Here is a 23,537-nt window from a genome sequence, read left to right as displayed (position 1 = left end):
TTCTTCCCAAAGATTATTAACGACTGGCCCTACAACAAATGTCCCTCCCAATTACCCCAGTATATCTAGGAGATTGGGCAGGGGAAAGAGGAGTTTTTAGTCATGAGATTTTGTCCCAGTGGGAAGCACTGTAGCTCTTCCCTCCCCATTTTTTTCCTAGCTTGTGGGAAGAGTTGTGAGACATTTGCTCTCCCAGAGAGTTGTAGAGATTTCTACTTCTGAAGCAATGAACATTATGTAATCATGACAGCTAGGTCCCAAGGTGTTATCAATCTTCAAATTTTGGAAGTGTATTATGTAAATCTCCCCCTCCCCCCAAATGAAACGAGATACTTGAATATACTGTGACTTCTTTCAGACCCTTAATGAGTTACTTCTCATTTAGTGTTTAATTTATGAGTCATTTTTCTAGTTACCCCAGTTTCCCAATTGTCCAGACAGTAGACTAGTTTATAGCAAGAAGAAGAGAAAAGAAAAAAAAGAAAGAAAGAAAGAAAGATAGAAAGAAAGAAAGAAAGAAAGAAAGAAAGAAAAGAAAAAAGAAAATCACTTTCAAAGTTATTGTTTCCTCTTTATGTAATACTAATTTTCCATATATGAACTATTATGCAATTAGAATTCCTCACTTTTTCTTCACTTACCAAATTAGAATGAAATGTAATTCCTTTTGGGAACTGTTTTAGAGGAAATAATAATTTTTGGTTATTTCACAAGAATTATTGTATCTTTAATGATCAACAGAGAGCCACAGAATTGAATGGAAATGTAGACCCAGAGAAGCAACAGGACTCATTCATGAGCTTAAACTTTACCTTCACGGTAGTGGACATGATGAAATTTGATCACTCCACACCACTGTGTTCTATTGCTGATTGCATATGTCTAAATTGCAAAAGATCAAGTTTCATAACAACATTTACTGCTCCCCTACCACGTGTATTGCAGTATGTTAGGTACTGGGGAGATTAGTTACATACAAAACAAGGTCTTGGCACCATAAGATACAGCCCTTATAGTGAGAGATTTAAGTGAAAGTTCAACATAATTTAACATAGTGTTAGACATAATAAACATATTAAAGGTCAATATAACCTTGAGGTTATACAATATTAAAGGTACATGTAAGGCAATACAGGAAGACTTGACCTCTAAGCTGTAGAACTATCTGTTCAGGAACGAGAGAAGAAAAAATTCTCTTTCTGCCATGTCTTATGATGTCCATGTTTTCATTGTTGGGTAGCCTTTGTCACAATAAAGGAACTTTGGTGTCTCTCTCAGAAATATTTTAGTAGCTCATTTTGATTTTTCACTTTCTTGTTTCTCTCATCAACACGATGGCAGGCTTTGATGTTTGGCAGGCTTCCACGAGGGAGGAGGAGCACACCAGGTAGTGGGGCTCAAGTTCAACTAACAGTGTGGGGATTAAGAAGTCTAAGAAGTGGGGGCGCCTGGGTGGCACAGCGGTTAAGCATCTGCCTTCGGCTCAGGGCGTGATCCGGCGTTATGGGATCGAGCCCCACGTCAGGCTCCTCCGCTGGGAGCCTGCTTCTTCCTCTCCCATTCCTCCTGCTTGTGTTCCCTCTCTCGCTGGCTGTCTCTATCTCTGTCGAATAAATAAATAAAATCTTAAAAAAAAAAAAGAAGTCTAAGAAGTGTATTAGCTTGAAATGGATTCAAGGGCAAGTAATTGAAAATCTGACTCAGAGCGAACTTAACACCTAGGGGTTATTTTCTTCCCAGATAATCAGAATTTGGAGGTACTCATTTTCCTCCATGTGTTCAGCAGCATGATGGCATCAAGGCCAGTGTTTCTGAGAGTAGCTTAGCCTTCCGCATGATTGTTACTGTTAGGTCCAAGATGGATGTCCCAGCTCCAGGTTTTACAACTATGTTTAAACAGGCAAAGGGGAGGAGGAAAAAAGGGATTGTGCTAATCCCATTTGCTTCCTTCATTAAAAAATGGGCAGCTTCATTCTAGAAGCTTTCATCAATATTTTGCTACAACTCTGTTGGGAAGAAGAATATCACATGGCCACTCCAGATGCAAGAAAGCCTGGGAAGCAAGTATCTAGCTTTCCCAAGCCCTGTGGTAGAGGTGGCAAGGTAGAAGTGGTTTGAGATGTACTGGTTTAGGCAATGGATATTATTGGTCAGGGAACAAAGGACTACTGGAGGTAGGAATATGTGCTTTACGTGTAGGGTCTCAGTTATCACAATGATGCTGTAGGTAGGTGCTTTTATTATCCCTATTTTACAGATGAGAAAACTGAGGTTAGTTAATTTGTACTAGTTAGTTGGTAAGATTCAGACTAGATGGTTGCAGGGATCCACACTACCTGTTGACATTCAAAAAAATTTTTTTAATGCAGTTTCATGCTCCTACTGCACTACTACTGCAGACTTAAAGTCAGATGTCGCAGACTTTTATGTCAATGCTTAAAAACATATTTTGAGCAATGGCAACATGACTGGAATAGACATATCACCTTCTAAAGATAATATAATGAAAGTGATAATAGTCCATTGAATCTACGAATTTTGTTTGTTTAAAAAAATTTTTTTGGGGGGCGCCTGGGTGGCACAGCGGTTAAGCGTCTGCCTTCGGCTCAGGGCGTGATCCCGGCGTTATGGCATCGAGCCCCACATCAGGCTCTTCCACTATGAGCCTGCTTCTTCCTCTCCCACTCCCCCTGCTTGTGTTCCCTCTCTCGCTGGCTGTCTCTATCTCTGTCGAATAAATAAAATCTTAAAAAAAAATTTTTTTTAAATTCATCTTATTTTTCATATAGTCAGTTTTCATACTTGGGAGAGAGTCAGTGCAGACCTTCAACAGCATGCTCTGGGCAGCAGCCCTAAGGAAGATCTGGCATGAGAGTGAGAACTGGCCGCAGGACCCTGGGCTCCATAATCCTGTTAAAAACACTGCCTCAATCTCTCTCTATAGAAACGTGGCAGATGGATGGCCAATAGTCTTGAAAGGCTTGTAATATTCATTAACAACAAATTGTGTAGAGTCATCTGTGAGGTTGGGAACAAGGTAGGTTTTTGATTTTTAGGGTGAGTTAACATACATAATCTGGCTCCACTGTCTTCTAGGAGTTTGACTTGTTATTGTTTTCATTATTTATCTTTGAAACATGGTCATTTCCTGATAAGTTTAGTTTAAATGCTAACAGTGTAGGAGAAAGAAGGCTACATAAGGCTTTTCTGAATTTTCATATTTACTGGTGGACCTCATAGAAAAAGCATCAGTAAGGTGATAGGGCCAATGTTGATAGTGTTTTTCAGAGCACATGGTTTGTTTAAGCTGTGTGCCTTTAAACCTCAGACTCTCATGTTTTTATGTATGTACAAACCAGAGTTAAAAAGAATCCTTCCTTGGAAGTTAGTTGGTCTATTTTATGTGAAACATCTCACTCTAATAAAAATTTGTAAGATTCAGGAACTCATAAGGATTGATGCTTAGTTGACAAATGGAAATTGTGCATCTTCACTTAGGGTCTTCGTGAAGCCACCCGTGGGGCAGGTAGGTAGTGGTTTGCATTGTAGTGTTGTAACTGGGATGACCAAGGGAATGGGTAAGCTTTTCCCCTCCCATCCAAAATCTATATTCAGACTCCCAACATCTTCCTGTCTACCTGGTTATTCATCCACCATCCTGGACTTATGTTTGAAATGTATACCACCCTTAACAAAGCTTACAGTGAGGCTGCTGTTGCCTGGGATAGCAGAAAGCATTCCCAGCAGCACCCAAAGACTCTAAATCTTGTGCTTTTATCCTAGGGTGTAAGTATTATTTTCTGTATGTATAAACTGCAACACATTGTTACACATACAGAAGGGGGACTAGGTTTGTGACTGCTATGATAACCAGTCATCGTATTTACTAATTTTTAATTTGGCTGTGTTAATATCTCCCAGTCCAGAGTTTCAATTTACAGTTATTAACAACCAGTGAGCCCGTGAAGTTGCAAGGTGAATTCACTAAGATAGCTGCTATGAGTAATGTCCAGTGCACACATCATATTTTAGAAGTTCCCTTCTACATTGTTTGCAATTTGGAAAGCATTTCCCCATATGCATAAATTATGGGGAAGATAAATCCCATATTAGAGATCTTCTCATTATTCTTCTTCATTGCTCCCTAAAAAGAGCTCATTTGCTCTTCACCCTGTTGCCACTGCTCTTAAAGTCTATTTGTCCAACCTTGTAAAGTTGAGCATTCTTGCCCCTTTTCCCTTACAGCTCAATTCTTGAATTTCTTTGTTTATGCCATTTGCTTCTCTTGCTCTCCATTTTTTTTTAAACTAGATCTACCACTTCCAAAGGTAAAAGGGAGCTTTTTCCCCAAATCTCTGGCCTTCATAACCCAGTGTCTCCTCATTGTCTTCCTATCTCCACTGGCTGCTGCTTGTCTCTCCTCTTCACAGAACTTCCTTCTCTTTTTTTCACCCCAAAGATGGGGACACATCCCAACACCAGTCCTCTGCTCTCAAAAATTGTTTTTGTTTTCATGCTTTTTACTATTACCTCTACTTCATATGACTAGGGAATGTGCCATCTTGGACCCCACATCTCACATCTCCTTACTGGACATCTTTGAATACCTTCTGTCACCTCCATCTACCGTGCATCCTACATTCCCAGTCTTGCTGCCAAGTCCCTTGTATTCCCTAAGAATATCTCATTTATCTGATGCACTCTTTCCCCTTTGGCACTGCCCTGGAACAGGTTCCATTCTCTCTTCCCGTAACCTAGTGAAAGCCTCCTTATTCTCCTCACCTCTAATGCTCCCTCCCCAGGGCTGCAAGAATGAGTTACTAACGTGTCGTGATCCATCACCCCCCTGCTCAGAAAATTTCAAAAAAGCTCCCATGGCCCAGAGGATAAACTTGAAAGTTCCTTTGAAGAATTCAGGAATCACTGTTACCTGGCCCCACGCATTTCCCATCTTAAAGTTTGCAGGTCAGCAATACTAAATGATTATAATTCCCAGAATACATTCTGTTCTTTCATGCTAAGCCCTCTGTCTGGGACCCTCCTCCCCATTTTCTTTGTCAAACTCCTCTTCACTTTTTATTATTTTATTTTTATTTATCTTTAAACATTTTTTAAAAGATTGTATTTATTTGTCATCATTTAGACTGTCTCTCATCAGCAGCACCGGCATAAAACTGGGCGCACTGAGTAACACGGGACCCATAGTGTTCTGTGGTGTTTTCTTGGGACCATTCTGACAGCTGCCTTGACCCTAAATATCTCCTTCAGCCTCTTTGACAAAACAATTAAACTAAGCCCCACGTGTGCCTGGGACTCCACGGTTGACAGAGCCCTGTCACTAGCATCATACAGTCTAATCTTTATGAAGCTGTATTGGCCTGTTGGAGTAATTTTTTTTTTAAAGATTTATTGGTCCATTACTTTAAGTTAATTGAGGTAAAGAAACCTTTTAAAATCTACAATAGTTTATCAAGTAATATAAATTCTTCTGTTGACCTCAAAACATAATGTTAATCTCAGAGTAAACAAGAGGCAGAATTTTTATACACAGATATATGGAAAAAAGTGGACAAAACCCCTCATGTCAGCATCAAAAATGCAACAAAACCTTTATTTTTCTTCTTATAATCCCTGAATTCCACCACAAAGAGAAAAAGGGTGACTTTCCCCCCCAAGTTTTAATTTAAATTTCAGCTACTTAACATACAATGTAATACAAGTTTCAGGTGTAGAATGAAAAAGTTTGGTAGTTTCACGAAGCAAAGACTTTGATCTGTAAATAAATCACTTCCTTGTCTACACACATTCTTGAGTACATTTTTTTTTTTTCTAATGGCTTTTGATCTGGCTTCCTGGCAGCATGGGGAGAAAAGAACACATTTACATGGGGACTTTACCAGTACCTCAGTTTTGTCTTTGAAAATTTTCAAGGTAAGGAGTGATTTCTAAAAATAAACACATTCCATAATTTGGGCATGACTTAAGCACAAGTTTTTAATCTCCTTTTCAATAGTTAAAAAATTAGAAAGTTTGCTGGCAATTTATTTCATGGGAACATATCAGATGTACGTCGTCTCCCAATGCATTGTCAATGCACAGACAGTTGGGGACAGGCACACAGAAGTTCCATGGACAGGCTCTCTGCTGGACAGGCCTGAAAGCTCGGCGTGTCTGGGTGAACGGTGCTGACTGTTAAGAGCTGCTGGTTTGGGGGTCACCGAAAGCCCAGCTGACACAGGCGTCATTTTGTCACACTGATTCACATTTTGTTTGCAAGCCACTTTCCCCTCCCCATTTCTACACTGGTGAAAAAGCGATCCCCCATTTCTCCTTCCACCATCATTGTGACCGAAGGGTTGGTCTGAGACTGTGAACCGTCTGTCAGGTGGGGGTGGCGACAGGTGTTATCTGCCCTGCCCCGGCCCACAGGGAACCCAGAATCACCCGGTGAGTGTGGCGCTGCTGGGCGAGGTGCGTGCGCAGTACTCGATCATTGGTTTTAATAGGAAAAGCTCTGTGACCATGGACTGAAGTATGTGAGTCAACACACAGGTGTCAAGTTTTTGGCATTTCAACCTAGGGAGAATCTTGGTCTGAAGCATGCTGCTCTGAGGCCCCCGCAGTATCTTTTCAAAAGCTGCTCTGCAGAATTGGGATAAACCTTTATTATTGTCATACGCTCGAGTTCTTTGTACCTGTGTGATCTGTCAGTGCTAATACCATAAATCCTCTACCATCAGAAGTGGGAAAGGCACTAAGTCAATCTTTTATACTTTAAAACGCAACCAAAAAAAAAAAAAAAGGGTTTTGTGGGTCCTTGTGTTTAGAGTAATTCTTTAAAATAAAGGATGAAACGGACTGAGAGAGGTTGAGTAACTTACTGAAGGTCACCGTTAAGTAGGGGGTAGGTGACTTGCTCTCAGTCTAAAGTCCTTTCCACAATATCGAACAAATTGTAGACACAGAAACAAATAACACTTTTGGAGAGACACAAAACCCCTTAAAAGAATAAGCTTTTTATGTACATTTGGAGATAAAGCTTAAAATGCAAATCTTTCTTTGAGAGCGGGAAACGTGAACAAATGAGTACCACAGGCTCTTGCATATTCAAAAATTACATGAGTTCCAGGATTATAGACTTAAATTCTATATTAAAATTACATTATATATAACTATACTATAAAAGTTCCAGATTAAAAGCACACATCTGTATATGCATATATGTTTACTTAGAAAATACATTGCTTTGGATGTTTGTGCCGTTTCTTAGTTACCCTTTGTACATGTTGTGTTCATAGCTGCTTCAGTCTGATTCTACACTTCAAGCCACCATATTACTTTTTAATTACTTTATGACTCATTTTCAGTAAATCGTAATGATTGTTCAGCCAATAAAGCACAAAAAATTACAGATTTTTGAATATGTTTCCATTTTATATCTGAACCTCATATTTATCACATGTAGCATGAAACTGCTTCTGTTTAAAAGAATAATTGTATATTCACTGGAAACATTATCAAAAGCAATAAGCGTACTTCCCTCTGTCATATAAAAATATGTGACATTTCCCCCCAAATTTCTTGTATTTAGAATATAGTGAATAATATGGTAACAACTTTGTATGGTGCCAGATGGTAGCTAGACTTATCGTGGTGATCGCTTCATAATGTACGTAAATGTTGAATCACTACGTCGTACATCTGAAACGAATATAAGATTGTATGTCAGCTACACTTCAATTAAAAAAAAAGAAAGTCGTGCATATAAAAGTTCTAGACCTTCTCTACTTGTAAATCTAAGCGTATCCTTTCACAGATGATAGCGTTTCCCTTAGGGTTTTGGTACATTTCATAAAAAGGGAAATACAGACGGTGGAAATAGGAATAGAAGAGTTCAAGTGCATTAGCTCGTCACGCGTATGTTGCGGGGGCAGGTATAATGAAGACCTCCTCCCCTAGGTTTCAGTGACTAAGGGCGGCACAGGTACAAGAAATTCAAGAAGTCAAAGAAATACCTTACCTTTCTGCAATGGGAAAGATGCCATAATTCAACATGAGTAGAATGATTAAGAAGGGAAGTCTACTGGACTCAACTATGCAGCTAATGCTTCATCTAGCTCTCACTTGAATTTTACACATTGGCTTGAAAAAGGATTGCACACGAATTTTTTGTTCTTTTGGATAGCTCTCATGTATGATTTATTGACTGCATTTCTGAAGAACAGAATTAGTGATGTCGTTTGGCTGATCGTTCCAGAAGGGGCAGGAGCCAGAAACGGCTGCAAGTGCAGGCATTTGTATGGTCTCAGAATGTTAGGATGGTGCGGATGCTGAAATAGGAAATAAAAGATATATTAATTGTTTTCATGTTCAGATAACCCACACTCTTCCGTGTGAGAGTCCGAGGAACATTCGGCGTGTCTCAGTGCAAAGCTGTTTGCGGTTCCTGCTACTTCATTCCCATCCCGGTGCATTCAAGTCAAGGAAAGTAGTGGGGTGGGTCCCCTTGATGGTTCTTTCTTGTGTGTTCTCCTGCCTTAAGCTCAATCATAACATCCTGAACTGGACTATCATTTAGGCCTTATTCCATACCAACATCCTCAAAAAATCACTTTTGAGAGCATGCGTAGTTGGCATAATCATACAAAACCACAATGGGTAAGTTCTTGCGTTTTGTCACATACTCCGTAAGTGCTTTTTGTACGTTTTATCATTTTAGCCTCAGCTGAAACAACATGCTGAGGCAAGTCCTAATATTTCCATATTAGAGATTAAAAATACTGAGAGAGAGGTTTAGAACTTGCTCTAGGCCACATATCTAGTGTGGGGTGTGGGAATTTAAGCCTAAATATAAAGCTGCACAAATTACAAAATGACAGATAACTTGCCTGAAGGAGCCAGAACGTAACAAAGACCATCTCGAAGGTTTCATAGAGCTTTGATAAAGAAATGTTGAAGGATTCTTAGAAATAGATAATAAAGTTGATTTGTATTCAGACTTCATTCTTGTGGGGATCAGAAATGTAACATTTACACTGGAACCAATGTCCTTCCTAAAAACTATCTTCTGATGGATATATACTTTTAGAAAAAGAGGGTCTTTGTGCCTTAAAAATATGTATATATATTCTTATATTTAATAAGGAAAATATATATAATTTTAGAAATGGAAAGATAGTGTGAAGAAGAAAGTAAAAATTACCTGTAACCCCACACCTAGACGTAATCAGTGTTAATATTTTCTTGAATTTTGATCAACTTTTTTCTAGACATATGTCAATTTTTTACTGCTCATATTGAAAACTTGCGGTCATATTGTATATAATTCTGTAACCTAAAATTACAATATGAGAATTTCCCAATTTAATGAAATAGCTTCTTTTTAATGGCTTCATTGATTTCTAGTACATGGCTGGAATTTATTTAACCACCAACCTTAATGTTGGACTTTAGTATGTTTCCAAGTTTTGATACTATAGATAATAGATAAGCGTGCTTAAATAGATGTGTATTTGATCTCTGATTAGTTCTGTAGAATAGCTTCCCAGAAATGGAGTTGCTGGGACAAAGGACCTTTTTTTAAAGGTTTCTGATGCAAGTTAACCAAACTGCTTTCCAGAAAGAATGTAATTTGGTGCTCTCCTTTCTCGATAAGATTCGTCAGACTGCCCAGTATAATATGTTATGTGTGTGGGTGCTTAAGAACTCCCATTTAAAGTTGAAAACCTCATGAGAAGTGTGAGATAGCAGGAAAAATATGGACGATGCAACTAGAAGTTTCGCTGTAACTGCCTATTACAAGTTGCACCTCGTGTGTAAGTGCAGATGACAAAATTCTTTTTAGGTGGTCATTGTAGTTAAATGTTAGAGGTAGGAAATGGAATTGACTTATTTTCCTAATCTTCGAAGCAAATGTAAGACTTCAGCATTTAAAAGAGCATTCCCCTTTACAACATAGGCACACCTCACTCTTCTGCTCCTTGCAGGTACTGTTTTTTTTAGGAATTGAAGGTTTGTGGCGACCCTGTGTTGAGCAAGTCTGCCGGTCCTACCTTTTCCAACAGCATTTGCTCACTTCCTGTCTCTGTGTCACATTGTGGTAATTCTTAATAACAATAGTAATAGTAATAGTTAATAGTAATAGTAATTATAGTAATAGTAATAGTTAATAAGAACAGGAAGTACAAATATTTCAAACTTTTCCGTTGTTGCTATATCTGTTATGGTAACCTGTGATCAGTGATCTTCGATGTTATTATGTAACTGTCACGGGACTATCTCGAATGCGCCAATAGAAGATGGTGAACTTAATGCATAAGAATTGTGTGTATTCTGACTGCCACTGGCCATTCCTCTGTCTCCCTGTCTTTCCTGGGCCTATCACCCGAGACACAGCAATATAGAAATTAGGCCAATTAATAACACTACAGTGGTCTCTAAGTATTCTAGTGAAAGGAAGCATCAATCGACGTGACAAATTTTATTGCTGTCTTATTTTAAGAAATTGCCACCATCACCCCAAACTTCAGCAACCCCCACCCTGATCAGTCAGCAGCGAGCAGCACTGAGGCACGACCCTCCACCAGCAAAAAGATTACAACTCACTGAAAGGTCAGGTGATGGTTTGCATTTTTAGCAGCACAATATTTTTTAATTAAGTTATGGACATTGCTTTTTAGACATACTGCTATCGTACGCTTACTGGACCACAGTATAGTTTAAAAATAACTTTTATAAGCACTGGGGAAGCAAAAACTTTCTTTGACTCACTTTACTGCATACTTGCTTTATTGCAGTGGTCTGGAGACGAGCCCATGATCTCTCTAAAGTATGCCTATACTTTTTAGTTGTAAAAAGTTCTTTGTAAACTGATAAACAATAATTGTGATGTTTTTAATGAAAAAATTAGTGATATCTGTATATGAAAAAATCTCAAGGTAGCTCTACTTCCTTCCATAATGGGTAGGTCCTTAATATAATTTAAATTTACAGCCATTAATGGTCAGCTTTTATAGGTGGCCAGGCAGAGGCTGCAGTGACTTCAGGTTAAATTAAGACTGACTCTGATTCTTTTTCCTTGCCAGGGTGACTATTCTCTCATAAATAAAGCTGAGTGGCTCTGATTATTCAGATTCACTGTAACCAAATACTTTGGTTTCAGTAGAATAAGAAGTACAAAGCAACTGTTTTAATTTCTCACAATATGATCTTAAATGTTATATATCCAAAGACTAAACCACTAATGGAGAAACAAGGCACGCCATTTTTTTTCATTCTTCCACCTTTCTTCTCTCTTGACCCATCCCAACCATAAAAAAGAAATTTAATATCTACCTCTTTCCAGAGCGAAGCAGGTCAAATCCTTCATTTATTTTTTCAAAAGGTAAAACATGGGTTATTAATGGATCCAGTGGAAACTTCTTGGCCATAAAATCAGCCACAAGTTTGGGGACAGAATCTTTAGTCTTAAAGCCTGAAAAGAAAACATCATTATAAGATTCAGCCACAGGTAAGAAGAGAATTTTAGAGGAGACTTTCCAAGCAAAAGTAAGATGAAAGTTTATAGAAAGTGCTACGTCCCACAGACTACTATTACTGAGGCTAATAAGACATAGTGTTTCAATATCCTTTTGCCATGGTTAGACTTTTTTTTTTTAATCCACCTAGACAAAATAGGGCCCTTAATTTTTAGCTCTCCCGTAGAGAAATTATACTATAGGTGCTTATTCCTGAAGTCAAGGAGCAAATTTAGCAGTTGCCTAAATTTAGGTGATGAGAGCACACATGAATGACTGCTATGGATTTCCCACGTCCTGTGAGGTATTTCGGTGCCTTGAGCCGTCATGGGTATAAAAGAAGGATACTGAAAGAGTCTAGTTAGTTTACGGGAGCACCAAAAATGTGTCTTGGGACCTTCTGTGTGTATCAGATCCATTAATCTAGTTGATTTAGAGCCTATGGCTACAAAGGGGTTTTAATTTACTTTTAACCGTGTTGCTTTTGAAAACTTGGCTTTGTCACCTGTAAAGGGGAAGAACTCGTGGGATTAATAAGAATTCAGCCATCAAGTCTAACTACGTACCACCAAAAATTGCTCCTTTCCAAGTACGTCCGGTCAGTAGCAACATGGGGTTCATAGAGAGATTTTGAGACTTAGGAGGTACTCCTACAATGACGCTTACACCATAGGACTCTTGACAGCAGGACAAGGCAGCCACCTGGAATAAAATTAATATTTAGCATCATTAAAGTGAATTTTCTGATAGTCCACACTCATGCTGCACGGGATCATGCAATATTGACGTAGCTAGATTGTGCGTGCAGGGAAGAGATAATGTCTTTTGTTTCTTTATTTCCCATTGTGCCTAGAATAGTGCTATGGTTTTAGGAAATGCCTAGAAAATCTTTTTTTAATGAAACCAGTGGGTGAATAAATTTGCGTATGCTTAATTCTTCCTTATAAAATAAAGAGGCAAACTTCATTACAAACATATCTATATAAAGTGTGATTCCTCAAATAGAAGTAGTGGTTTGTCATCACATGGCTCTCAGGCAGTCTGTGAGTTGATTAAGTCATTTTTCACTTATTTATCAAATAGATATTTTGAACTCAGTACTTTGTTTTATTTATTTTTATTTTTTTATAATAATATTTTTTTATTATGTTATGTTAGTCACCATGCAGTACATCCCTGGTTTTCGATGTAAAGTTCCATGATTCATTAGTTGCGTATAACACCCAGTGCACCATGCTATATGTGCCCTCCTTACTACCCATCACCAGTCTATCCCATTCCCCTGCCCCCCTCCCCTCTGAGGCCCTCAGTTTGTTTCTCATAGTCCATAGTCTCTCATGCTTCATTTGAACTCAGTACTTTGAACCACGTGTTTTGATGACAAACAGATATAAGGTCAATTACATCATCAAAATTGGTCTCTTAGCCACTTGATCGTCTCCTGGAACTTCAAAAGAAAGCCTTCCCCCTCCAGTCAAGTTTTTAAACATGTTCCATAGTAAGAGAATTGTTGAGGACCCCCCCCCAGCAATATATAATGATTAACCCTTTGATTTTGGAGTATGATATGTAGAAGACCAGGTAACCTCAAAACATGTGGCTGTTGGACATTTGGTATCTTCAAGTGAAGTAACAATCGAATTTCGCAGAAGAAAATAGAGGGAAAACAACAGAAAAAGGGCATAAGGAGAAATGCTACCATGTTGGATAAAGTTGGATTCTCTTGAAACTTCAGTCATCTGAAGTGGGCATATTGTCCCAAGTCAAGGCTACAAAGAGCTTTATTCTTAGGGTGGTGCTCCCTCTTACCAACACTGCTGTGATTTACTGGAGAACCTCAGAAGGGGGATTTGTTGTTTTCTGGGGACTGTTTCAGTAGGATTCTAGAGAATTCTGGTTAGGTGGAATATAACTGGAGATGTGTTCCTCATTGCAGTTGATGATATTTACAATTATTTGAAAGTAATGTTTTGTATAATCCAAAGATGATGTAAGCACTGCAAGATCAGAAACAGTATTGCATATCAACAGCACTAGCTGACATTTATTGAGCTTATCATCTGACAGGTGGCATTGTGCTAAGTATTTTACATGCATTATCTCATGTGATTTACAAACAGTGCTATGAGAAATGTACCTCCTAAATTTTTTGGTGGAAAAATTTGTTGACTTTCCAAAGTATTCAGCCCAACACATAGATATTGGGTGATTACTATGCGCCAGGCACTGTGCTGTCTGCTGTGGCAAAATGGGGCAGTGTGGTAAATGGTAAAATGCAATATTTTCTATTAGTAAATGATACTGGTCTAAAATTGGCCATTATTCCTTCTGGCCATAGTATAATATATGAAAAAAATCAAAATGTATTAAAATATAAAAATATGTTAAACCATTTTTGTTAAGAATGTGGGGGAAAAATCAAACTTGCCAATTTGAAAACAGAATTTATGTTACCTATATTTACTTGAGTTTGAATGTTTTTACTAAAAATTAACAAAGAAAATTTATAATGGCTTAATTAAAAAAAGACCCTAAAAGGGAAATATTACTTGAGACAGGTTTGCTTAGCTGATAGAATTCAAGATTTCTAATAGCAATCAACTGAATATCCCAGGTAACTGACAGGAGATGGAAAATCACCATTCATAGTTTTTAAACTATTATTTATATATAATATTTATATTCTGCTGCCTGAAAGTACACTCTGGAATGTAGAAGCAGGTATCTCAGGGCATTTCCTGTTACATACCATGGTGTCAAGCCGCCCAATGACTTCAAATGAAAAGTCCACACCGCCACCACTCATTTCCGTCAGCACGTCCTGGATGGGTTCCTTGTAGTCCTGAGGGCTGATGCACTCAGTGGCACCCAGCTCTTTGGCCTTTGCATATTTATCTTTGTTGATGTCCACCCCAATGATCCTGGCTGCTCCTGCTGCTTTACAGCCCATGATCACAGACAGGCCAACTCCTCCAAGGCCAAACACGGCACAGGTGGAGCCCGGGGTGACCTGTATTTACAGAAAATGCAAAAATGGATTAAACAATGATTACTAAAAAGTGCCCAAGCTGCATAAAGTGCCATGCCTTGTCCGTTATGAGGAGCTATTCAAACTCTTAGGTCCAATCTTCTGTCAAATCTCTTTTGGTTTTAGTTGCTTCGTGTTTAAATTAAGGGGGTTGAACTGGATGAGTGGTTCTCAAACTCTGCTGGACATTAGACTCACCTGGGAGCTTTAAAAATGTCTCAATGCCCAGGTCACAACTCATAACCAGTTCCATCAGAATCTCTGCAGGTGGGACCCAGTTCCCAGGTGACTGCAAAGGGAAGCCCAGGCTTGGAGCCAGTGGGATGGATGATCCTTAAGCTCTGAATTCCAGTGACTCCCCTCTTGAAGAGAATGTAATAGTTCAAGTCCATTGATACCCAGCTTTCTTATATCACACACAGAAATGCAAGTTTGGGGACATGAAATAATAAGTGGAAAAGATTATTCTGGGATACTGAAAAATAATTCAATCAAATCCTCAGTAATTAACTCCTTGGTTCATTAACTGAAAGTATCATGACCAGTATGACGAGAGCAGAAATTAGCTGTGAAACATAGAAAAGCTATTGTCAGCTTAGAGGAAAGCCTAAGAACAGGAAAAATTTAACATAACTAAGATAATACAGCTTGAGACTGCTGTGATCTTGTGGGTCATTATCCCCGCTTTTAAGAATATACTAATAAATGATAGTGCACTGAAAAGTTGGTCTGTGTTTTATTAATGACTGGTATTAATTATTACGAGTACTCTCAGCTTGTGCTCTGTGTAGGCTCAATTAGACCACCTGCTCAAACAGATGATGTGATTGCACAAGGGACTTAGTGCTAGAGCCACAGAAATTTGGAAAACAAGTGCTCTCAATTATTTAAATTGTCTGGGAACTGTTAGTAAACCTGAACTGCTGTAGTCAGCCTTCAGTGTGGGTAAAATATTTCTTCTGTCCCAAGTCATCATTCTGTGGGATACACCGCTTTTTACTTTACTTAGAAAAACTTGCGACTTGTGTTTGTGATTTAAAGGTGAAGGTACTTATGTATCATGGTTTAAGATTCAGCAGGAGTTTTGAGAGAAAGACTAGTTGCAGCTCTCACACTAACCAGCTGTGAGATTTTGAGCAAATAGCTTTATGTCTCTGGGCCTCCATTTCATAAAATGAAGGGATACTGCTAAATTTCCAACCTTTTGGGAAGAAGGGCCTTTAAAGAATTTCTCTTTAAAATCTGCCACCTTTAAAATCTGTGAGTGTGTGTGTGTGTGTGTGTGTGTGTGTGTGTGTGTGTTCATGGCAGGAGACGAGATGTAGCAGTGAAATCCCCTAATGACTGGAATAAAGGAAAATGCATTACTGAAGCCTCATTACTTCCCTTAGAGGGATCCACAGAGTGGGCGGGTTGGTGACTCTGGGTTTGGAGGTGTACCAGATAAGGCTTTGGAATCTACCGTTGATTCTAATTCTGGGAGTAGAGGATCCATGGACTAGATCTCCTCAGAGGTGACCCCTTTATTTCATTTCCTTCTGCTGCCTCCAAAGCCAGCAGGACCTACTATACCTGATGGATGTTGGTGCTAACAGTACAATCAATTACTAACTGAGCTCCCAGCTCTAAAGTTAAGTAATCACAGAAAGAACAAATATAGAAGAATAATTGTTGAAAATTACATCTTTACTTTTTCTTAACTAAGCATCAATAGCTTTTTCATCTGTGATAAACAGATAAGTTTGCAGGAAATGCTCCTCAATTCCTTCTGAGGCCATTTTCCCACACATAACTGATACCTTAAATTTTGTAGAGTATATCAATGTTACTGTAGGAACAGGGCGGAAAGCTACCAGTAAATCCATGAAGAACGATGTCTGATTATTGTGAGAATGATCGCTGATTATTGCTGTCCTTCTAGTTCCTGATAGTCTGAGCATAACCAGTTTGATCATCCATTGTCATTCCTACCTTGGCAACGTTGACGGCAGACCCATAACCAGTAGAAAATCCACAGCCAATGAGACAGACTTTCTCCAGTGGGGAGGCTGGATCTATCTTGGCCACTGCAATTTCATCCACCACCGTGTACTGGGAGAAGGTGCTGGTGCCGATGAAATGGTGGATGGGCTTTCCTCTGCAGGTGAACCTGGTGGTACCATCCTGCATGCTCCCCCGAAGTGTGCTCAGACTGGCCAGTACAACACAGACACACAGGGCATGAGACAGGAACATAACTGAGGCACACATCCATTGGCTGTGTAAGGAGAGTATCAGAAACTTACTCATTTTTCAAGCAGAAGTTGCCTTGCGGATGCTTACAAACGTTGCATTTTCCACACTGGGGAGTAAAGAGTGGAATGACTTTGTCACCTGGAGGGTATAAAACACATTCTTCTTAAATTTCTACCCAGGAATTCATAGAGCAAGAACTGAAAGCTTATGTGTATGTATTAGAGGTGTGTGACTTTGAAAAATCTTCAAGAAATAGAGTTCGGTCACCACCATTGGTCACTGGTCATTGCCTGCCAGCATTGTTAATGGTTTGGGTTTATATGTGCCTGAAGATTCCCAAAGAGGAAATGCAAATCTCGGAAACAACATGGATTTAAAAGACTATTTCTCCTGTATTAGTAGTTCTCTTTCATAGTGTGCCCTTTCTCTTGGGGGCTTTAGACATATCATCTCATAAATTCTTGATAATTAAACCTTGGATATTCTCACTATAACTGTAAATTTAAATTTTAGCTGTGAGCAGGCTGCCATCATTCTACTAGATACCTAGGAGACCCGGTAGTTTGTAATAGTTTGGGACAAATTAAAAATGAGTATTTTAGTAACCATTTCTTGGCTTTTCAAAGTGACTGTGCTTTTAAGGTTTTTGTTTTGTTTTTAAGGGAAAACTAACAAAAATGGGACAAAGAAGAATTCAAGAAATCCCTCTGTAAACCTCCACAGTGAGTTAGGCACTCTCTTTGAGGGTAAAAACTGACTTTCAAGTGTTTGTAGCTAGCAACTTAATTGGTAAATTATTTTTCTGCTTTGGTGGAAGACAGGGTAAAAAGTGTGTCATTTATTATTAATTTATTTCTAACTAAAGGAAATATTAAGAGCTGAAACTCAAACCAGATGATTTATTTTATTATTTTCTGTTCACAGGCCAATTAAGTATTTGGTAAGGGGGAGGCCACATTTACTGGTAAAGTGATTTTTTTAGAATTAGACAGAATTTTCATTTTTAATCACCTAAGCAACCTATCCACCAGACCCAGAAAAGAGGTTAGGCCATACCATTTATAGATAAATTTTATATGGAGATGATGGCATGGAAATTTTCTATGTCTTCACCCTTTAATCGTGAAGCTGTTCGTCTATATTAATATAAAAGTTAGGATAAAATAAATATTAAAGAGAAAGTAGTACTTTGTCACCAATCACATTTAACCACGTTTAAAGGTACTAAAACAGATGTTGTATACGGCAGGATGTCTTCTGCTAGGTCTACTTCCTTTCCTTCCATCTAGACTGTCTCTTTCAGGTTCAGGAAGGGAGGCCGTATTGGAAGAGGAAATCAGTGAAGGGCTCCTCTTCCCACCTAAGAGGAGATCATGTTGATTTAAGCATAGCCTCATGGCCCCCATCCCATGAAATCAGCACGGAACAGTTTTCAAACACTGATTTGGAGGCTCAGGACATAGACTTAATTTTTCTTATTTTGTCTCATTTGTAGTTCTCTTTGGACCTGACAGAAGACAGTACTCAGCAACAATAAAACGGAGATTACTCGTTCATGAACTCTAACTTCGCCAGGCACTGCATCTCTTTCTATCCTTACGTGACCCGGGATCTAACCTGGTGCCTGACATCTAGCAGGTACTCAATAGGCACTTGCTAAAGGAGAGAATTCATGAGTGAATGAAGGTACACATGTCAGAGTCAGGCAGGGAGGGAAGAAAGGAGAAGACCTATGTTCTAGTCCCAACTCTGCTGTGACCTTCTGCAGGGTCTTTCCAGGCTAGGTGATCTTGGGGTCCTGACCTGAGGCACATTCCCTAAGTGTGAATTCTGTACCTGGTTTTACTGTAGTCACCCCTTCTCCAATGCTTTCCACAATGCCGGCTGCCTCATGGCCCAAGATCAGAGGGAGAGGTGCAACGAGCGTTCCATTAACCACGTGTTCATCGGAGCGACAGATTCCTGAGGCCACCATCTACACGGTAAAGGCAGGATGATTAGGTCTAGAAAAGATTAGGACCCATTTCTTTTCCTCGTCAATTTGGAATAGTCTGTGAAAGAATTGTTTCTGAAATATTTAAGTCTTATTTAATATACAAGAATGTATCCCTTTTTATAGAAGTAGAAATTGCAGATTAGCACTAAGAAAATTGTCACTTAAGTTCTACCGTGTGAGGCTAATTGATTTTGAAATCTTGACGTATATCCCTTTGCACTTTTTTCCTGTACAAACACATATGTTCTTTTTTATTTTATTAGGATTATATTGTATATACTCTTTGATTCCTTTCTAAAGATTTGACAATTTGTATTTATATCTTTACTTGACCATAAATGTAATTCCACTGTTTGGATTACCATATAAAAAGTGTCTCTTACTGGATTTTCGCTTATTTCCATTTTTCCCATTTTCTGAATTTTTTAAACCTAAAACTAAACAGAAATAGAAAAATGTTTTACCTTAATACGGACTTCATGGGCCTTAGGGGGTGCGACCTCGACCTCCTCAATGGAAAAGGGCTTCTCCAGCTCCCATAGCACAGCTGCTTTGCATTTGATCACCTGGAAATTGAATAGAAAGATGATACCAGTTTTTCCCCACTTTTAAAGTCCGTGAGGGTAACTCATTTTATCATGTGCAGCAGCTAGCTCCACGTCTGGAACCTAACAAGTGTTCCATAGAAATGAAGAGCTTCTGATTTACGTAGAGAATAAAAATACATTTTTTATTTATTTTTTATTTATTTTTTTTTCTTTTTAAAGATTTTATTTATTTATTCGACAGAGATAGAGACAGCCAACAAGAGAGGGAACACAAGCAGGGGGAGTGGGAGAGGAAGAAGCAGGCTCATAGCGGAGGAGCCTGATGTGGGGCTCGATCCCATAACGCCAGTATCACGCCCTGAGCCGAAGGCAGACGCTTAACGCCTGCGCCACCCAGGCGCCCCAAAAATACATTTTTTAAACAACAGGCAAAGCAATAACATAAGGAAAGAGAAACAGAATTAACTATAATGAGATATTAAGATAAAAGAGAATATATTCTTTTAGGCCATCTTTATGTTGGTTTTTCTTCTCCAAGGGTTGTTTCTTCCTGATATTTCTTAATGTGATCCTTAAATCGGCTTTTACCCACAACTGTTGGCTCGTGCATGAAGTTCTAAATCAACATAATTTTGCTGACAGGTATAGTGCTGTTCACATAAAATCTATTGCCTTCTTGCTCAATTCTCTGCTGAAGCCCAAACAATCTAACTTTATGATTTCATTTGCACATTTGCCTCCCTGACTAGGATGCCTTCTCTTTCTCTATTTGCCTGTTCTCTTCCTTTGACTTTGTTTTCTCTACTGCTTGTGTGTGGCATTTGTTAATATCACTCATTTGACAGTTGGCTTTGGTAGTGCTGTCTTCATCAAATTTATGTGTAGAGATTCCTTCCAGATTAGATTTGCAACAGAAATTGCAGAGGTTACAGCTGTATACACCCACTCACACGCCCACATATACACGTATATGTTTAAAAATGGGAGAATGATGTGCTTGAATTTCTAGCTAGCACAGCTTACCCATGGAGGTTCTTAAAAATAAGTTGAAAACACGTTTTTAGTGCTTGTAAATGTAGTAGAAAGCCTGTCTTCATTGTTGAGAAACTTACACAGTTAAGGAAGTTTTTCCTAGAAAGAATTGGCATAATTGCAAATATGATAAAAAAAACTTCAATAGAAATGTATCCTTTTGACAATTCATTTTCATTATTCATATAGCAAATCCCCCCCACTTTGCAAGGTTTTTGCTACGGTCAATGCCACAAAAAATGTGAAAGTTCTTGGAAATAAGACACTAAGGGTAGATAGGTCCTAATTATAGGGTTCTGTTCTGGGCGAGTTACATGCTTGATCTTTAAACCTCACAATGATGCTACCAGGGCAGTATTATTGAATTTTTGGTCTTATTTTATAGATAAAAAGATCGAGGCTCAATTGACTCAGTAATTAACTGAGTAATTTTCCCAAAGTCACAAAGCTGGCTGTCCAGAAAATTAAGATCAATCCAACTCAAAAAAAAAAAAAACATCCAACTTTAGTTTTTTACCACACCATGGTAGTGAAAGATTAACAAAGGTTAAATAATAACAACAGCCACAATAATAATAGCAGTGACTAACATATATTGAATTATTCAACATTCTAAGTGCTTTACAGTATTAATTTATTAAATTCTCACAACCACCTTATAAAATAGATATCATTATTCCCTCAGCATTTGAGGTAAAGATAATTCAAGAAGGGTAAACATAAATGGTGTTGTCACAAAGCTAAAAGTGATGGATGTTGCATCTGGAGGGGAGGACTGTTTTCATTAACACATTTGGCTTACACTTTTGCTCTCTGACCTCCTTCTTTTAAGCTGAGTTTTGGCATATTTAATTTTCCTTTTTCCTAACTGTTCTTCATTTGAAACATAGTGCCATTATAAAGGCTAACCAGTAATGAATGAAAATAAAGAGAGTTGCAATGAGAAAACTGACAGCGACCGGTGTGATTTCCAACGGATCTTACTGATATAGGAGTGTTGTGTCACAAACCTCAGAATCTTTAAGTTATCATAGCAAGATAGTATATTGTGTGATCCACTCCTAACGTAACACCTGTACTGGAAACAATTGCACAGGCTTTTGTAATTGAGTAGGTAAACGACACGAATTGCTTATGTTGAATGACCACATGCATTTTTCTGCCCCTGTGAGCACATTGTACAAATAAACATGAATCCACGGAAGACTTAGAATCCATTATTTGTGTTCCCAGTGCTAATAAGTGATTCAAACTGTGTCACTGTTATTATTTTTTTGTTAAAAAAATGGAAAAGATATTATTCCATAGGATTTCTATGGAAGTTTCCTGGATTATGCCACAATAGGGCCCTTTTAATTCAGAATTTGCATGTTGATGTTGGCTGGCTTAACCTTGATGATTCTAATGCTTTGAAATCAGTATGCCTTTTGTAAGAGATTTCATAGTAAGCTTCAAAGGATAAAACCCTCTGAATCCAATTCCTCTCATAGAACTTTTGCCAAATTTAACTTTCCTGTGTTCCTAGAAAGAATATGATTACAAAAAGTAACATTTAAATTATGGTTTCTTAATATAAAGATAACTTCTTGATTAACAACATAGAATTTTAGGTTTGCAAATTATTCATGATTGGCCATAGTTACAGCACATTAATATAGGAAGTAAAAACTTTATTAGGTACAGATGCTATTCATTCTTGCTAAAGACATTTAGGAATAGTTTCTTCGTCTTCTTCTTCTTCTTCTTCTTCTTCTTTTTTTTAAGAAATAGAAATTAAATTTAAAGATCACCCAGTTCAACAGAAAAAAAAAAAACTCCACTGGTTTTTTCATGAAGCTTTGCATAAACCAATTATTAACAAGACAAGTTGAAAATTATTTTTTCCTTTTAATTGAACATACAGAGAGACAATGTGTAAACAGAATTTTTGCATTATTTCATGAGGGCACTTTTGGTTTCTTGCATGACCTCCACAAGTTACAGCAAATGTTATAGGAAACATTAAATTGCCATTGCATAACCTTTAAAGTTAAATTCAAACAGGAAACTCAGCTGTACAAAGAGATAAATTTTTTTAGAAAAAAGTGTCCTGAAACTCATCAACTATAAATGTACTATAATTTATACTTCAAAATAATTTATAAGAAATATGTCCCAGTGTTGTCACAGTCCATAAAATACGCTTGACAGAGGAATAGCCTATTTTCATTTCAGTTTAGCGGAATTGCATATTGAAGCACATAATGTATGTTGTATTTCAGTATATATTATTTTAATTTAGATGTGAATTTTAAATTTTCATTAATACTATATCTCTTTGTGTATTATATAATAAGAATATATTTCCAAAAGTAAAAAAAAAAAATGTTTTTGCTTACTTTTCCTGCTGTGCTCATGGCTCCGTTTTCTCTTCAGGCCGGGAGACTGGTGAATTTTTACACTCTTTTCTGCTTGAGTACATAAAGTTGATCTGTTACACAGATTGTTTGCTTTGAGTAACAAACCGTTGCACACACTATCTGAGGTCTTTAAGCCACACCCCTCAGCTTTTTCTCCAGCCAAGGCAAATCAGAAACAAAAGGTCACGAAGGCAGCGTTCAAACCCTGACTTTGTTTGCAATATGCCAATTTCAATTAATATCTTGATTTCATTAGGTTAAATATTTCCTACACATAAATTTTAATCTCCCTTTTTCCTGGATTTTATATTTCTTCTCTCTCAATCTCACACAGGGTGTTCAGAGTTCTGTTTTCTCATTGTGTGCACTAATATCCAGCTTCTTTAAAAAAATTTTTTTTTAATTTTTAAAGATTTTATTTATTTATTTGTCAGAAAAAGAGAGCACAAGCAGGGGGAGCGGCAGGCAGAGGGAGAAGCAGGCTGAGCAAGGAGCTGAATGCTGGACTCGATCCTAGGATTTAGGGATCATAACCCGAGCTGAAGACAGACGCAACTACTGAGCCACCGAGGCGCCCCCACCCTCTTTTGTTTAAGACTAATCTCCAACTTCAAATCCACATATTGTGGTTAGAAAAGAGAAGTAAGGAAGCAGCACACACGATGTAGAGAGTGCTTCAAGCCAGAGGAACATGTTTGATTTAGCATTCTTTCACAGCAGCAAGTCGCCGCAGAGGAGCTCAGGGTCTCTGGCGTCTCTGCTCCGGGCGACAGACATCCGCAC

At 38.2% G+C, this 23,537-nt stretch overlaps 1 protein-coding gene across 1 annotated transcript; it reads right to left on the bottom strand.

Annotated features, from left to right (window-relative positions):
- Positions 1-5,584: 5,584 nt before the first annotated feature.
- LOC123788784 (alcohol dehydrogenase E chain) lies at positions 5,585-22,884 on the bottom strand. The gene is made up of 9 exons (XM_045792339.2): positions 22,734-22,884; positions 19,240-19,341; positions 18,616-18,754; positions 16,830-16,917; positions 16,516-16,735; positions 14,266-14,526; positions 12,083-12,218; positions 11,335-11,473; positions 5,585-8,330 (listed from the first exon to the last, which is right to left on the bottom strand). Exons 1-9 carry the CDS (start codon positions 22,749-22,751, stop codon positions 8,306-8,308), a joined length of 1,128 nt encoding a protein of 375 aa, XP_045648295.1. The 5' UTR covers positions 22,752-22,884; the 3' UTR covers positions 5,585-8,305.
- Between the last annotated feature and the right edge of the window lie 653 nt (positions 22,885-23,537).

This window comes from Ursus americanus, chromosome 8, assembly GCF_024610735.1.
Source record: "Ursus americanus isolate L20-20 chromosome 8, mUrsAme1.1.p, whole genome shotgun sequence".
Lineage (NCBI taxonomy): Eukaryota > Metazoa > Chordata > Mammalia > Carnivora > Ursidae > Ursus > Ursus americanus.
The sequence above is the reverse complement of the archived record's forward strand: the minus strand, read 5'-3'. Positions and strand labels throughout refer to the sequence as shown.